Source organism: Chanos chanos, chromosome 3 (genome assembly GCF_902362185.1).
Source record: "Chanos chanos chromosome 3, fChaCha1.1, whole genome shotgun sequence".
In the NCBI taxonomy this organism is placed as follows: domain Eukaryota; kingdom Metazoa; phylum Chordata; class Actinopteri; order Gonorynchiformes; family Chanidae; genus Chanos; species Chanos chanos.
The window spans coordinates 19,189,874-19,207,565 of record NC_044497.1 but is presented as its reverse complement, the minus strand read 5'-3'; the positions used below and the strand labels follow the sequence as shown (position 1 = coordinate 19,207,565).

General features: G+C 43.0%; 1 protein-coding gene across 1 annotated transcript in view; it reads right to left on the bottom strand.

Moving 5' to 3' along the window:
* Window positions 1-17,692, bottom strand: part of scn5lab (sodium channel, voltage gated, type V-like, alpha b) — a 90,227-nt gene that overhangs the window by 35,568 nt on the left and 36,967 nt on the right. The window contains exons 14-15 of the mRNA XM_030768573.1: window positions 16,025-16,198; window positions 15,328-15,684 (exon numbers count right to left, since the gene is read on the bottom strand). Coding sequence (XP_030624433.1) covers window positions 15,328-15,684; window positions 16,025-16,198 — 531 coding nt within the window. The remainder of the gene's footprint in view (window positions 1-15,327; window positions 15,685-16,024; window positions 16,199-17,692) is intronic.

Genomic DNA, 17,692 nt, shown 5'->3' with positions numbered 1-17,692 from the left:
TTCTGCCCCAACGATCTGCCCACAATACAGATGCTACAGGCTCTTTTAGCGGGAGGGTGCGTCCCTGGTATTTGCTTTCATGAGCTGTTAAGATGTCACTTGCGGTAATAATGGAAAAGCTTGTTTAACTGGTCTCATCTTTCTAGCAGCACATTCATATAGCAAGGAGTTTTATTTTATCTGTGCATTTGGGAATACTCTTCTCTGGAAAAAAAAAAAAACTGACAAAAGCAGTAAAAATGACATGGCATACTGGCATACATCGCTCAGTAATCCTTTTATTATTTTGAGACAGGATGTTAGAGATATGTCCACTCAGTCAGTCCCACAATGAAACAATGTAGTAACTGGATTTCAAAACATCAACCATAAAAACACTAGTAACTACTGATCACAAGAAAAAAACAAATCAGAAAAAAATGCTGGGTAGCTAACAGTATACATTATATTGCATATTGTATGAATTATCTAGTGTAGGATTCCAATAAGGCAAAAAAAAAGTTTGCCTGTGGCTTAAAGTAGTTGAATGCTGGGAACTTTTTGAAAAATAGACATTAGCTGCCCTCAAAGCTGTTAAGTCCAGGCTGGCCTAACTGAGCAGAGCTGGCTGTCTGGAGTGTTTGGACAAATGTTCAGATGCTGGGCAACTAAGATAAACCTTGATGACATTAATGTAGCTATTCATTTGATAATAGCCATGACGCGCTATTACCCACACAGCATCCTAAAAAATCAGCCTACACAAAGTATTTTGGGGGGCAGTAGGGTGTACAGGGTACAGTTAAGAGTTTTATGGGTATGACTATGGGCAATCTATGGACACTGAACATTCACTACCAAACATCCTGTAGATCATAATATAGGCCTTTTAGAAGCAACCACATGACCAAGCGTCCTGTAGATCATAATAAAGGCCTTTTTAGCAGCAACCACATGTGGGTACTTTGACATTTATCTTCTGAGTTTCCAGCTCTGCTTTCCATATTGGAGTTTGTGTGCATGTGTGTGAATGTGCGTGTGTGTGCGTGTGTGTCTCTGTGTGTGTGTGAGTGTGTGTGTGTGCTTTGGTGGGTGTGGGTAGACCCCCATCTGGAATCCCAGGGCACTGTAGGGAAGGCCAGAGCCACGTTGTGGGAGATTTACGGCCTAGTTGCAGAGATTTGCATTAGCTAAGATTTCCAGAGAGACCACGGTGAGATACTCTTAAATACCATGCCAACAAAGGCACTTCTCCACGGAACCAGTTCAGTCGAGCAGTTCACCCCTTCTTGCAAGATAAGGTGACACACACGCAAACACACACACACACACACCAAACCTCACCGAATGGCCACGTGGCCAACACAGCACTCCAGTTACACTTCCTCTGAGGATCATGGTTTCCAGCCCAGTGTTGAGTTCACTTAATTATGATGTAAATTGTAAATAATCTGCGGAGTCCTCCTGCTGGCTGTTCAATAATTCTGCATACCGCTCTTGGTCCAAATTAACACCCAAGTGCCGCTGGAGAGGTCTCAGTTTCGGCAAAGGTGTCTCACACAAGTGCCTGAACTCAACACGGTGACTCTGTACCTACATAAACATAAGCTTAAAACACTACCATAGAAAACAATACACAGTATTCCATGTGGCAATGCTACATCCTCCAGATCATGAGATATGAATATCCACACTGTTTGGCCCCTAAAAGAATAGCATTACTAAATGGAGACTGTAAATGATTTGTATTGTGATACTTTACAGTTTGTATGCATGCTCTGTATCTGTAGAATGTGTGCTGATTGGTCCATAGCACTGTTTGTTATAAATTGGTTTCACAACACTACAGCACAGTGGGGGGCTGTTGTGTCCTGTTATTCCTTGAACTTATTTAGCTGTTTGTTTCATATCTCAAAGAGTCACAGTTACAAAACCTAGCCGAGATACTCCTCAAAACTTGATGGTCTCATCTTATTGGCGCCTGAAGTGTAGGTTTGGCATTAATGTCGTGTACCAAATGTTTCTTTCGTGACTGACAGCGGCAATTGTCTATTCTGCATCTACCTCAGATGAGTCAGAGAAAAATGGGATTGTGCATTGTCAGGCCAGGCGATCCATAGTGCCAGCACGCATGTGTGTGCTTGTGATATTCGTTGGTTGAGTCATGGACGGACATGGGCAGGTGTGGGAGAAAAGTCACACTGAGGAGACTGGACCCAGAAGTCCTTAGCAGCTGTCCACTTTACCGCAAATTGCACACACACACACACAGACAGCTTGACCAAGGTTTCTTTTTTTCTTCACTGAAATGATGCTTCTCACTCCCCCCACCCCACCCCCTCCACCCCCCCCCCCCCCCCCCCCCCCCCTCAGCCACACTCCTAGCACAGATACAGAGTAGACAGTTAATGAAGAAAAATAAGGAAATCTTCATGATTAGCTGGTTCAAAGGAGCTATACAAGCGCTTAGTTCTCCTTTTAACTAAGGGGAGTATTCCCTAGCTGAAAGCCTTTGTTCTGCACATTTGTCTCCGCAAGTGCAGTTTGATTCTTTGTATATTACAAAATGTTAGGACCCCGATGACAGTTTTAACACCCTAATCATTGCAAAAGTCGCATGGAAAACAAACAGACCTCTAGGCACAAGCATTGTGTCTGCTATACAATGCACTTGTTCATTGATAGAGGCATTTTTTTCAGCACTCTTCAGTTGTTTTGGCACAGTGGAAATGAAAGCCAAAGCCCCTGAGGTGCTGTTCAATAAAACAGCACAACTGTGTCCTCACAACACTTCCTGTACCCATAAAGCCATTGTTTGGATTACAACAAATAACCCTGCCACTCTATCACTCCATTACGTAACAATGAGAATAAAATATAACTGTGCTACTGGGTCAGGATCATGCCAAACCCCTGAAACGGAACCATAGACGGGCCTCTTCTCTGCTTTTCCGTGCACTCTCACGGGCACACCTTGTGGGGCACTTCATTATGTAAGCCCTGGTTCCAGTGAACAATGCGAAGTGTTACTTAGTGTTGACTTTGGTTGCCTTGACATTGACTGGGGGCGTATGTGTTCCATGTTCCATGATTAAAGATCCAGCGTTGAGGGCGTCAGGCCCATTCTGCAGAACCAGTCCCCTCAGGGCGAGGGCAGCCGATGAAGCCCGTTCCTGTTTGAGCTGACCCACAAGCCCCCGGACGGCTTCCACATAGAGAAGAGCTGGCCCGCGGATCAATGTGTTTACTTCAAAATGTGCAAAACAGAGCCTGACAGTCAGAGAACTGTCAGCCAGTGTACGGTGATCGTCGATAATGAGCCTGTATATGGCGAGAACGTCACAATCTCCATCTCTAGATATCCCCATTCCACGAAGTTCATATTTCCATATGCACACTGTGAGATGTAAGCTAAAGAATAGTAGGAGTAGTGGTATATGGATGCAAATCCATATAAATGTATGAGGACAACATGTAAAGACAGGCCAAGCCAGGCAATGCTCTATAGAACAACCATAGGGGTCTGGAGGGAAAGTTTACCATAGTCATCATATGTATCCATTGTGACAAACACATCTTAGTATTAAATTACTAGGATGTGATTACTATGGCATGCTCTATCAGTAAACCAACATCTGCCAGTGTTTTGGCTCTTTGTATTTTAAAATCGAATAAGGATAAGATAAGTGTAATATTCAGGGAGATGGGTGATTATGGTGAGGAGGGTGAATATATTTCCTTGAGATGATGGCTGGTTTCAGACTGTGCTGGATAAAGGCGTTACTTAAATTGTTTACTTTATTTAATCAGCTATATTACCTGTATCAACTACAATCAACTGCGTTACTACATTGCCTTGTTTAAATCAGGTTGATGAAAACATTGATCTACATCACTGAAAGCAGTGCAATGTGCACAAAAAACATTTATTATTATTATTATTATTATTATTATTATCAATAGGATAACCCATCACACACACACACACACACACACACACACACAAAGACAAATTTTGCAGTAATTTAGTAAAGAGTAAATACTAAGAAATTCTGCAGTAATAATTCATATGTCACCCTTCATGTGATGAACATGGTTGTCAGACTACCCAGTAATGTACACTCAACAGTATCGTAAAAACCCCCCAGCTTTTCACAAACTCTCTTGTCTGAGTTAGTGTCCATGAGACTGGTTTCAAGGGTGGCAGTGGGAAATAGAAGTTTGTCATTTAACTTGCACTCTTCCAGAGGAGCATCTATCATACGCCCGGTGTGACACGCCCAGTGTGACACACCCAATTCTAAACACGCCTACAGCAACAAAGGCAAGATGTGACAGACCCTCTGTGAAAATACCATGCCTACAACAGCAGCAGCTGCAACAATAGACCTGGTAACACGGCCATACCTGATCACACACAGAAGATGGTCTTAGAATATGGTCAAAAGCTGTCAGTCACACACAGCTAACATTTTATCTGCTTATTCTAGTGAGAGGGTTTTGTTTTGTTCATTTTGTTTTTTGTTTGTTTGTTATGTTTTGTTTTTTAAACTAGAGCCCAATGGCTAAAATCTGTCAAGTACGCTGTAGGCTTAAGGAGGTTGCAGACTGTGAAATGACCACTGATGGCACATAAGCCTGGGGTTTCTTGTGCCATAGACAATCCCATTTACTGGGCCTTCCTCCTTCAGCCTTATAACAACAACAATAGAAGTTAACATTCTGTGAGGTTGAGCCAAGGTCCACAAAGTGAATAAATCACTGGTCAGTACCCACTATGACATTTCAATATGTGAGATGACTTACCCCCTCTTGTCAACCGCATCCCGTGGCCTTGGACCCTGTTGGCTGTACAGTCGCATTAAAAATTCAGCCTACGAGGGAGGGTTTCTCTTTTCAGTTCAATGGTTCACAATGTTGAATAAAAAAAGGAAGGAGTAAAGAGATTAAAGAGCTTGATATTTTTCCTCTATTTTCACAGTGAGAGATTACCAAATTTTAGAATTCGACTCCACCTGCGCCTACACCATTTCCCTAACTGGTCCAGTTAGCAGGCTGCGTGATTGGATGAAGCCTCTGTTTGTAATAACCAACATGTTTCATAAAGACTCAAGAGACCCATGGCATGAAAAGCTGGCTCCACTATAGGTGTGGCTTTGTACAGATTCATTCACTTTGCATAAATCACTACCCTTAGGTTTTTTGCCAGTACAGAGATGGAACTGGAACAGAATGCTTTCGTATTTGATGAACTCGCTAACATGAAACTGGAACCAAAAGCTTTTCAAGGCCCAGATGAAGGTCAGTGCAGGACTGAGAGGAAAATAGACCAATTAGGTATGTTCAATGCTCCAGGAGGGCAGAACAAAATAGATTCACTGTGAACAAAGGAGTCATTACACCAGCAGTCATCTTAGCCCTTACCTCCACTCTCCACCCCTTCTCCAACTCTCTCTCTCTCTCTCTCTCTCTCTCTTTCTCTCCCTCTCTCTACCTCTCCCTGTCTCTCTGGAGAAGATAACTACGTGACAAACCATGGTCACCTTAGCTGAATCATACCACATGTTTTAAACAGACTGAATTTCCAATGTGCGGTGACTCAAGCATTTCTGGAGACTGAAGCACGCCATAAAAGCTTGTGTAGGAAGGTCTAATGTGCTCTAAGTGGGTACTCACTGAGAGATATATGTATGTATTTTTTTGTTTGTGGCACTCTCTTCCTCAGACCTGCCTAACACATTTTTGCATTGTCAAAATTAAAGGAAACCTTGTCAGTTCTTATTACTATTTAACCATAGTTGCTGAATGAGAAAGCTGCTTTTAGATGACATTAGCAGTAAACTATTAACTATGCAAGTCTAAGACTAAAAGACTTAAGACTCAGAGACAAAGAGCTCCAGAGAACTGCCAAACACTACCCCCTTTTTTCCAGAGGTGACCCAGGCAGAGATATATGTTAGGAGGAAAGCAACAGCTGAACACTGAGGACTGAGGACTGAGGAACAAGCTTTTTGGTTTGCTTGCAGGTGTCAAGTGAATAAGGTATAGCATGCTGCTAAAAGGGCGGGGGCGTGGAGGGAGGGGTGGGTGATTACGTACTGCTTGAATAATTAGTCTGAGAACTGTAGCAGTGGCAGGGCATCAGCCTCCTCGCCCAAAAATTCCTCCTTCCTCCATGATGCTTTCCCCTTGGGTGAGCAGTGCATCGTAATTACATATGATTAACCTGCTGGGGTGACACCCCGGTGTGCTCCTCATCTCTCCTCAACAGCTGGCCTGTCAAGACCTCACACACACACACAAAAACACACACACACACACACAAGCGCGTGCGCACACATTTCATACACATCACACACACACACACACACACACACACAAGCGCGTGCGCACACATTTCATACACATCACACACACACACACACACACACACACACACCTGCATGGGAAATAATTCTCAGAACCGATATTTCTTTTTGCATAGCTTACAATATTTTTATCTTTTTGCTTCTTTTTCATGTGTATCAGTGTTAGTGACTTAGCATGTCACAAATATAACAAAGAAGTGAATGCTCCACTGCAAATAGTTTATACGTTCAGAGAAAAATACTAGTTCATGGATTGTTTGCAACACACCTTTTTGCCATTGTAAAACAGTGAACGGCAATGAAATGTTGCTGCTCTGAATTGGTCGGTTTTACTTTGGGGGAAGTATTGGCCTGCTAAATCAATTCCCAAATTCAAATTAAGCCAAACTGGCAACAACTGTATGTAAATGAAAAAAAAAAAAACCTTTTGACATTGGTATCCTTAGTATCATTCATGCACACTTATTGCATTAGTCACACTTGTGGCTCCATTCTGACACTTGAGCAGGATGACTCAACGAAACGCTTGGGGCAACTGTATCTAGCTAGTCAGTCGATTCTCATCTCATATTTACAAATAACGTATGTGTTTGTGTGAGCAGTGACTGGCTACGCCTATCAGAAACTAAGATCAGCCAAGCGGGGTTAAATATACGTTGACCTTTTGTTGACCCCCCGTTAACATCTATAACGTATTCTCGTTACGCCTGTCAAACTCAGGTCTTATTCTGCTCCATCTTGTCCTATGGCTACAGCAAACATCAGAACTAGTTCCTTAGGCTAGAAAAAACATAAATATAAAAACACACAAGACTCAAGCACAATTTATGATTTTTTCTTTCAGTGAGGCTCTTAGCACGAGGCACAAAATAAATGCAAATATCTAACACCATAATGTCATAGTTACTGTAATATGTAATCATGCAACTAAATAGTTACTCACTTGTACGCCATGTCAGTTTTAGGGGGGCTTCCAGTGATGGCTATTAGGATAACAATTCTTTCTCTCTTTCCCTGTCTCTGATGTGCTTTAACATAATGGACTTGAGCTTTATTACAGAGATACTTAACGTCTGGCTGTTGGTTTCTTTCATTAACACGGAGTCTCAGAGGTCCCAGCCTGCCAGTATCCCTCATGACCTTTGGACAGTTTCCAAATGAAGTCAACCACACTGTCTTCACTGGGCCATGCTCAGGCCCCTCTCTCACTTTCTCTCCCTCTCTTCTTTTTTTCTTTTCTTTTTGCAGTCTGGGGAGTCTTACAATGCCAGGACATTTTTCAACACTTGTGTTTCTGTTGAGTGGTAATAGTGAGTTATGTTTATCAAGTGATGATGCCCAGCAGAGGAAAAAGACTCTATATAACCCGCCATCATCTCACTGAGAGCAATAAAACCAGGCAGTGAACCATAAACTCTTCCAGTCCACTGGAGTCTTTTATAATGAAATAATGCACTTCAGAAAACATTAAGTGCCCATGATAGCTAATGAAGCCATTTAGCTTGAATCAGGCTAAGGTGGGTTAGCGGGGGTGCTATGGAGATAGGACTGTGAACGACTCTATAGTGCTTTAAAACAGTCAGCATGGAGCTTTAAGACAGGTGTCTGTCTACCCTTTGCGTGAAACATTGTCAAACCCACTTTACCCTTTTTTTTTTTTTTTTGAAAGGCTGATATCGTCATTTCTGTGTTCGTAAGAAATTAAGAAAAAACTGGACTTAAGTTCCAAATCCAATCTGTCAGGGATAGAGGCCTTGGTGCTACTAGTGATGGTCAATTTTAATAGGTTAGGAGGAGAGGGGGTGTAGCCTATGAGATATTTTAGCCAATCACAGAGCAGTGAAATGATCATGCTGATGATGCAAGCCGCTGACGTCATCCATGTCTGTGAATTGACACATGAAAGATGATAGTCAGTTTCCAAATGTTTCTCACTCTTTGTCTCTCTCTTTCCTTCTCTCTCTCACACACACACACAAACACAAACTCAAAACACACACAGACAGACCACACACACACACACACACACACACACGCACGCATATTTATGGCTCTAAAAATAAGTTAGAAGAAGCTGTCCTTCTATTCTGGCGCAGCACCCTGATCCCTCCTCATTAGTGGCTTTGACTCATGGTAGGCATTACCACAACTTCTGTTTGGCTTAACCCAAGGTGTCTCTCTGTGCCTCTTATGCCATGTGACGGCACCACCAACCTGAGTCAGTGCCTTGACAAAGACTCACACCTCAAATGTCCTTGGATGCAGAATGCAACAACTCACCTTTTCTATTTTAAGAAGTTTACCATCCTGGTCTTGGGTCACAGTGTAGTCTAGTTTGGTAACATCCAATCCCCAACTAACCTAAAAGTGCTTTCTTATATTTCAGTAAGGGTACTGCTGCCACTTTGTTTATGCTGTAGGTAATCATGGAGGTGTATTCACTCTCATTCATACAGCTGGAGCTTAAGGCAAAAGAACTGACAGTCCAGTGCACCCAGGCAATAATATTAAAGCAAATAAAAGCAAGTAAAATAACATGTAAGCAAATACCATATGCAGGTGATCTTGGGTTAGATCTGACTCCTTAAACGTCATTACTGGAATCAACTGAGGAGGGTAATGTGTGACAGATTCTGGTTTTAAAATAATTCAAAGGCGAATGTTGTAGAGCATAATCTTACCAAGCCTGCCTGTCCACGGACAGGTGTGCTCTCTCTCATCCTTACTTTGCTTACAAATCTTTTTTTTTCTTTTTTTTTTACTAAATTACTAAAAAGAAGGAAAGAACCCCCCCCCCAAAAAAAAGAAAAAAGAAAAAGAAAAGCAAGAAGTTAAGGCGGTGGACTACTCCTGTAGGACATGATCATTATCTTGTAAGGTATAGGGAGCAGTGACCTCATGAGGCAGGTAGCTCCAGTGTTCTCCATTTCACATATCTTCACTTGAGATGAGGACCTCATCCAAGCCAACGAACCCTGCACACTGCTGGTTAAAAATAGACCATTATCTCTGCAGCACAACAGGGCCAGCTGACCCGTGTTATTAGATGGTACCTTTACCGAAACAACAGGTGGTAAATGTGTCAGTCAGAAAGGGTGTTTAGACACGGTAAAAGAGGGAGGGGTCGGGTAAACAAAAAACAACTCAATTAAACACGACCACAACCAACCTGTGGTTTAGTCCTTTCAGTCCAGATGGTCCATGCTAGTAATCGATTCAGCAAAAATAAGGACCTTTATGTGATTCTTCTTGTAAAGTGCTAATGTAATTACAACACCACCTCAGATCTCAAAAAATGAAATGTTCTGAATCTGCTTCTCTGCCTTTTACTGGCTCACATTATATGATAATGTTTTACTTTTTCATTTTGTTTGATACAATGATCAGTGAGAACATGAAACATTACTGCGTGAATATGAATCATTGCTCAGTGTTTCCATTTATATGCAGTCACAGAGAAGACTAAGGAGGTTATTTTTTATTGACTAATGTAATATGTGCCATAATGGCAAAGCATGTCCAAAGAGAGTAGCAATGTAAACATCATTATTCACAGGTACACCAATAAACCTACTCTACATATTCTGTTACATCTAACACATAAAACGCTGTCGTGAATGTGCATCGTGATCGTTCTCTCCATCTCCGCATCCACTGTGTTTTCACGGGAACGGCCACTGATCTGTCTGCTGCTGCTCTGAGATTCCGAAGAGCATTCCCATCACCTTATATGCACAAGGAATGTACAGTATTTCCATAAGGAGGTCATAAAACTGTCTGATCGTGTTTAATGACCGTGGGACAGTCTCCTCTATTCTTACCTGTTCAGCGTGTGTGTGGGAGGTGGGGGTTCTGCTGTGACAGATGTCAAGGGGGAGGGGGACAGGGGGAGTGGAAGTGTGGGGGTTGGAGGGGGGGGCGCTGTAGACCGTTAGGGCTAACACTTTTCGGAATGTCAACTGGAGCCCTAACCCTGGATCTGCCAACTGCATCCGTTTTTTTCTCAGTTCCATTCACAGACGCCAGATCTGTAGACAGATTGTTTGTATAAGCGTCGGTAATTCTGAATTATCAGGATGTCATTAATTAGAATATCCACTGTTATCTCCCTCCCTTTGGTGCTAAATCAAGGGCTGCGTCAGCATGCAGTGCTATGTATCCATCAGTGTAGTGTATGTAAGACTGACAGGACTCGTCTACCGTGATGTGCAAATCTGATCTGACATCAGGTTTGACCTCCTGTAATGTACACTGAAATACAGTCTTTTTACACCAAGGGTAAGTTATCGCTGCATGGAAATGAAGCCAAACTATCTTATTCACCTTGCTTGTTTACTCGGTTGTACAGCACATACCAAGGTTACAGTGGACCACACAGGGGGCCTTGGTCTTAGTATAGAGACAAGGTGTACAGAATTTAAGAGTCAGAAGCATGAGCAGAATCCCAGGATCCCAGTTGACACTGGTAAAGCGCTAACTGCCTCCAGTGGTGTGGGGGAATTAGCACCCTGCATTTCACTAAAGACTGCATTGGTCAACAACCAATGGCAGGCCACAATTACGCAGGGGACACACACACACACCTGCAAACACACACGCATATTCGCACACACATGACAGCTGAAGATGTCAGGGCTATGGAAAACCAAGATCCAGTGACAGACAGGAACCACTCACCAGAACCTGAGACAGGTTTAGGACTGGCGCTGGAACCTTGGCATGCTCCTCAAAGACTGAACCCGGTCTTTGACCCAGTCACTGACACTGTTAGTACTATTAGAGTGATTCAATTCAAAACACACACACACACACTGTGCATTGTCATGTAAATGTGTGCATATGTGTCAGTCTTTTATCTTGGCTGTGCTGAGTTTAAGTGATGTCTTTGTTTCCGTAAGGGCACTATGTTCTGACACACTTTTCTGCTCTCCTATGAATCCAGAGCTGTGACCCTGAATGATTTATAGGGTCACACAAGGCAGTCACTCATCTGATAACACTTTCACCTCTCAGCTTACACAGGCCTGCTTTAAATAATGCTGATTATTCACACAGGTGCACAGAACCAAAGCATATCCACGCCCATCTGTGCCGATGACAGAGGCATACACACGAACACACACAAATACAAACAAGTGCACGTGCGCGCGCATGCGCGGCGCACACACACACTCTCTTTCTCTCTCTCTCACACACACACACACACACACACACAAGCACTCACACACACACACACACACACCACTCTACTCCATTTACGTCCACCGAAATTTTGGTAGACTGCCTCTGCAGGCCTTGGTCCGCTTCCTGTACAGTTCAGGCCCGAGGGCCAGTCCCGTGAGGTAAGGTAACATGGCAACCAAGATTAAAGGGGCGATTAGAGAGAGGAAAAGGATGCTGGCAAAGAACAACCAAAGCTGAAGTATACCTGAACCCCAGTGACCCACTTAACGCCAGTGTCTGGTTACCATAGCTCACTCTAGAACCTTGAGCCACCGGCCGGGCAGTGCTGTAATGGGCTGTGTTAATACACATTGCACTCATAGGATTTTGAGGAATGTTATGCCTATTTCTGTCTGTCTGTCTGCCTGTCTGTCTGTCTGTCTCTCTCTCTTCCTTTGACTCTCTCTCTCTCTTTTTCTTTCTTTCTCTCTCTGTCTCTCTCCCTCCCTCTCACTGTCTCTCTGTTGTTCTCTCTCCCTCCCTCCCTCCCTCTGTCTCTCTCTCTCGCTCTCTCATCTTTATCTGACCCCAGTGGAAACAAGGCTTTCGTGCTGGTATCTCTGTGGCTCCTACACCTGTCATGGGAGTCATGTGAGTAAAGCAGGAGAAAGGAGATCTACTGGTCGTTTTGTGATACAAACACAACACATCATAAAAAATTAATAACAGCTTCAGATACAAATACTCTGTCATGTAAACATCACAGTCATTCCCTTGGATATGAATTAAAACACTTTGAAACGAACATTTGTGTGTCTCAAATCCTGGATGCTTTTGATTACAAACACGGCAAGTATTAATCCACTATAAAATTTATTGAACACAGCTGCTACCAGTCTTAACAATGGTAAATATCATAACATCCTAACTACTCAGAACATTAATAACCATCTTTAAATCCTTTATCTTGAAGACATAAATCCTAACTGGACACAGGACAATATGGTTTTATCATAGAGGATAAACGTGTGTGAACTTGCAGTTGTGATATAGTGCAGCTTCTTTGTAAACCTCCAAACGTAAACCTGCTCTCCTGCCTGCGTTATGCAACAGGCCACTAAATTCTCCTCCTCGCCGACGTCCTTAGACCACCGAAGCAAAACAAATAAGGCAAGAAGTGAGGACAACTAACGTGTGGTAGACGCACGGACATAAGGCAACAAATCAGTCCGCTGGGGGCGTGAGCAGGGAGGAAGACAACATTAGCACCTGCATTAGTCTGGGTAATTGGTGCTGCGTGCGTTTGCTTTCCGGAGGTGCCGTCTCTACGTACGAAGGAGAATCGTGGCAATGACTGATTACCACCCTGTGTTGCCCTGTGCACACCTCTTTGTTCACTGGGGCCTAATTAAGCACAGAAAGCGTAAGCAAGTGATATAACCCTTCATGACTGCAGACTCAGTGATGGGATGGGCACATAGTATGAAGCCTCTTAAATAAAAAGCCCAAATCAATATACACGTTTCCTGACCAATCACTGTCAAGTAACCAGTCAGAATAATCTAAAAATAACAGCTTGAAGAATGCTATTACGATTTGATCTATGTTTACTGTTTAAACAATGAGCTCATGGCAGGAAAGAATAAGTCAGAAGTTTAATATTTTAACAACGCCACACATGTGTGCTGCTTATGCAATGCCTCTCTGCGTATCCTTGCCTTTTGCACTTTCCTGCATGGACAGAGGACTGCGGTGGTTAGGCCAACAATGTCTGGATCAGCGCTAGCACCTGTCCATGTGTCAGTTAGGACGGAAAACCCCTCCTGCTGACAGCCTTATGAACACACTACTGCTGCTGCTGCCCCTCTGTGCGTGTGTGTGTGTGTGTGTGTGTGTGTGCAGCCTAGTCACAGACATCTAACATTTCTGTCAAAACATGACATGAATTTGACATGGTCTGTCCCCTCTGCCACACAGATAGATAGATAGATAGATAGATAGATAGATAGATAGATAGATAGATAGATAGATAGATAGATAGATCTGCCAGGTGTGTGTTATCAAACATTATACGACAGACAAATGCAAAAATAAAAAAAAACATTTAATTGTTTAAATGATTAAATGTTTCATCATGGAATCATTTTAATACTGGATTTTTGAATGGATATGTTGTGGTGGAATTGTAGTAGAATTGCATAATGCTAGCATGAAGAGCTAACTAAAAGAGAAAGGGCATTGCATGGTTAGTGAAAATCTGCAAAGAGGAATCAAAGAAAATATAGATTAAAGGTGCTCTTGCTACCTTTAGCAACCAGATAATTGTTTTCACTTCCATTTGTTCAGTAAACTAGTCGTTACACAGTCTTGTTAACTACTCATACACCAGCTGCTTAAAAAAAAAGAAAAGAAAAGAAAAAAGCTAGCATCGCTTGCACGTTAAAAATAGCTAATTAACTCAGATGTGCTACACACCGGAACATGGCTAAGGGATCGAATAAATCATTCACAGATTAAATGTTCTGATGGATTCACCACAATGTTGCTAAAGTAAGAACATTGTTCAAAGTTTTTAACCCTATAGCTGTTGAATGATGAATGAAAAAACTAATAAGGAATGAAATGGAAGATGCATAAGAACTCATTCTTCCCATAGTCATAAGAGGCACACTCTTATGTTGTATTTACATTGTGGTCCCAACTCATGCACTGTGATGGAACTAGTTGGGTCAGTGTTGATTGTGCTTCAGCTAGACCTTCGATTCTGGTCCTGCCATAATCAGTCAGCAAAAGAGTTGTTTAGAGCCACAAGGTCTTCACAACACAAGCCACAGGGAAGATACAACTTCAGTTAGTCCACAGAGGCAACAGACAAAAGTCGTGCCACACACGGTCGTAAAGTATGACCATTTGACATTTTGTTCTGTGTTGTTCACTCAAGCTAATAAGCCCTGCCGCCATCCTCATTCTGATATCAAATCTGAGCCAAAGCGGCAAACATCAGAGCCCTGAGAAACGCTTCAAAAACCCCTCCAAAGACTCTTCGGCCCCTCCCTCCGAAATCGAGTGGACCTAAATAGTACAGCGGCAAACCCCCCCCCCCCCCCCCCCCCAAAAAAACATCTGGCTTTCGGGCAGCCCTTGAGAATGTAGCCTCACACACAAGGGACAGTGAAGTCATTTCATTATAGAAAAAGTCGTAAAGCTTTGCCCAGGCCCTGCCAAGACCGCCAGTCATGGCAGAAATGGGAGAGATGTACCGCAAGGGAGGGGGGAGAACGGCAGCAATGAAGAGGGAAGAGGTGGAGGGTTTTGCGGGGAGGGGGGCTGGTGCTGGAGGGACTCTCATGCAACTGTAGAGACAGTAGCCACGACGGATTCTGTCAGTGATCGAGCGCTGAGCTGTGTCTACGCAATACGAAACAGAGCAAAGCTAGCAGCAATGGGGCAATGTATACTGAGATAAAGAGAGAGAACCAAATCTCCAGTTCCTTCCAGACAAAACAGATTCATCACCTTACAGCTGTGCTCTAAACCACTACAAAAAAAAAACTGAAAGAGATCAAACATCAAACAAAATTGACTGTCATTCAATCATTCTTCTTTTAACTCAGACCACTCACTGCTAGTCTGTACTGCTGGTCACAGTCTAATCCCCTCACAACCAAATTGTTTCACACTTCTGTTAGATCAGATTACACTGTACACTTAGAAGTGGCGTGATTGTAGACAGATCAGAACACCTGTCTTACACTAAACACCAAGTTACACCAACTGCAGAATCAGATGACGGAAGAAAAAACTTCCAAAAACTTACCACCAGATTCCCAATCACCATGACCAGCATGAAGACCAGGATGCAGAGCGGTTGTCCTGCCACTTCCATACAATCCCACATGGTCTCGATCCATTCCCCACACAGCACCCGGAAAACGATGAGGAAGGAGTGAAAGAAGTCCTTCATGTGCCATCGAGGCAGAGTACAATCCTTGGAGATCTTGCACACACACATCTCGTAGTTCTTGCCGAAAAGCTGCATGCCCACGACAGCGAAGATGAAGACGATGATGGCCAACACCAAGGTCAGGTTACCCAGGGCACCCACCGAGTTCCCGATGATCTTGATGAGGGTGTTCAGAGTGGGCCATGATTTGGCAAGCTTGAACACTCTCAGCTATTGGAAGGCAAAGATGGATTCTGGATTTTGTCGGCTGATGAATTTTAACTGATGAACTTGTCAACTGATTGTCAAGTGCAAATAGCATTTTTTCAGCTTTTCTCCTAATCCTTGCTTATTTTGACATAGATTCCATGACACCTTACTGACTCATTCATTTTATATACTCCATCTTTCTCTGTAGGTTTAAAGCCACCAAAGTGATGCATTTAGAAAACATACTCAACAAATTTTAATTCATTGAGACAGATACTGTATACAGTATGTCCTTAGAGACAATGTGAAAAATGGGCAGAGAGAGAGAGACAGAAACACATGTAATAATGAGAGATTTTACCAGTCGAAAGGAGCGCAGGACAGACAGACCCTCCACGTTGGAGAGGCCCAGTTCCATTAGGCTCAGGCTAACGATAAGGCTGTCGAAGATGTTCCAGCCCTGCTGAAAGTAGTAATACGGATCCAGGGCAATGATCTTCAGGACCATCTCAGCAGTAAAGATCCCAGTAAAAACCTTTGGTAAAACAGAGAGAGAGAGAGAGAGAGAGAGACAGAGAGAGAGAGAGATAAGATGATAAGATGTGTTTAGCCTCTTGGGTTGTTCATTCAAATAAATTGAAGGGCTGGGCACAGTTCACATATTCAAACAGATAAAATTTGTAGTCATATTGCAACTGAATCAACAAGACCATTTTTAACCACATTTTTAAATTCAGTTTACTTCATTTTGAACTTCAGATCAAACCATTAAGAAAAAGCAAGTGCAATCCACCCGTGAAATCCAAATGCTTTACATGGATGGTGAACGATGAACTGGATTTTAAAGCCACAGTGCATTTACTAATCAGCTCCTGCATGCCACCTAATTTCCTCTGGTGAAATTTGTTTAATAAACATAATAAACGTTAATAACACAACAAGGCTGTTTTTTGCATATCATGGACACTTTCATGTGACCGTGACAAATTAGGGGGGAGTTGTAGGTAACCGGCAAGGGTCTGGAAGCTGATGCGTCCCTGCCAGGTCTGTTTCTCTCTTTCTTTTTTTCCCCCTTCCTCCTTTTCCGCTTTTTTTTTCTTCTAAGCATGTGTCCCTCTGCTTGTTGTTCCTGAGGAACAGGCTCATGGATGTGACATGGGCTACGTGACACATGGGTGCGGGGTTTGGCACGAGGAGAGGGATGTTTTGGAGACACGGTGGATGCAGCTGAGCCTTCCAGGCTGAAGCTAGTTGTTCCTGTCAGAGAACAGGATCTCCGTGAAGCTCTGCAGGCTGCCAGACTTCAATCTCTGATCTGCTTTTGCTCTTGGGGAAGGACGCTTTGGTGTCTCACATCTCTCATATAATTAACTCTTTAATCTCAGATTTTGAAATTGATTCCAGGCAAAGGGTTCTCTCAATTATGGTCTCTTCCAAGTTCTTTGAACTGCTTTTTTTTTTGTACATACAAAACAGTGTTTCTCTGAAACATGCTGCAGGTGGTATAGCTGAAGATGGAATGTTGTTGAATAGACACTACATTTGAGCTGAGTGGTTACCCATGACGTTTGCCTGTAGCCAGCCGCACCGGTCCACCCCTCCTGTTTGGAGAGGCACGGTCGCCTTTGACGCTTACTACACTTGAAATGTGAAGCGACTCTCCATGCTGCCTATGTAAGCAAGATGCAGGTTCGCAGATTTGATGTGACTTTGGGTTGGAGTGGCATCCTCAGTCGCCTGGAGTGGGCTCACTATCGAGACCCCTCCGCTCATGAAAAAGGGCCCACACCCACGTTTACATCTCCATGAAAGTAATTAGCTCAGCACACAATTCATTATCCACAATGGGCCCTTTTCAAATGTCACCGACAAACACCAACACGGTCAGGGAATGCTTTTGAAAGCTGACACTGTGGTTGTTTAGAGTGACAATTTTTTTCAAAGGTAATAGGCTGACTTGGCATGTATGAAAATTAATGAATTAATAAAAAGATCTCTGTTTTTACTCTGGCCAGAGTAAAAACAGACA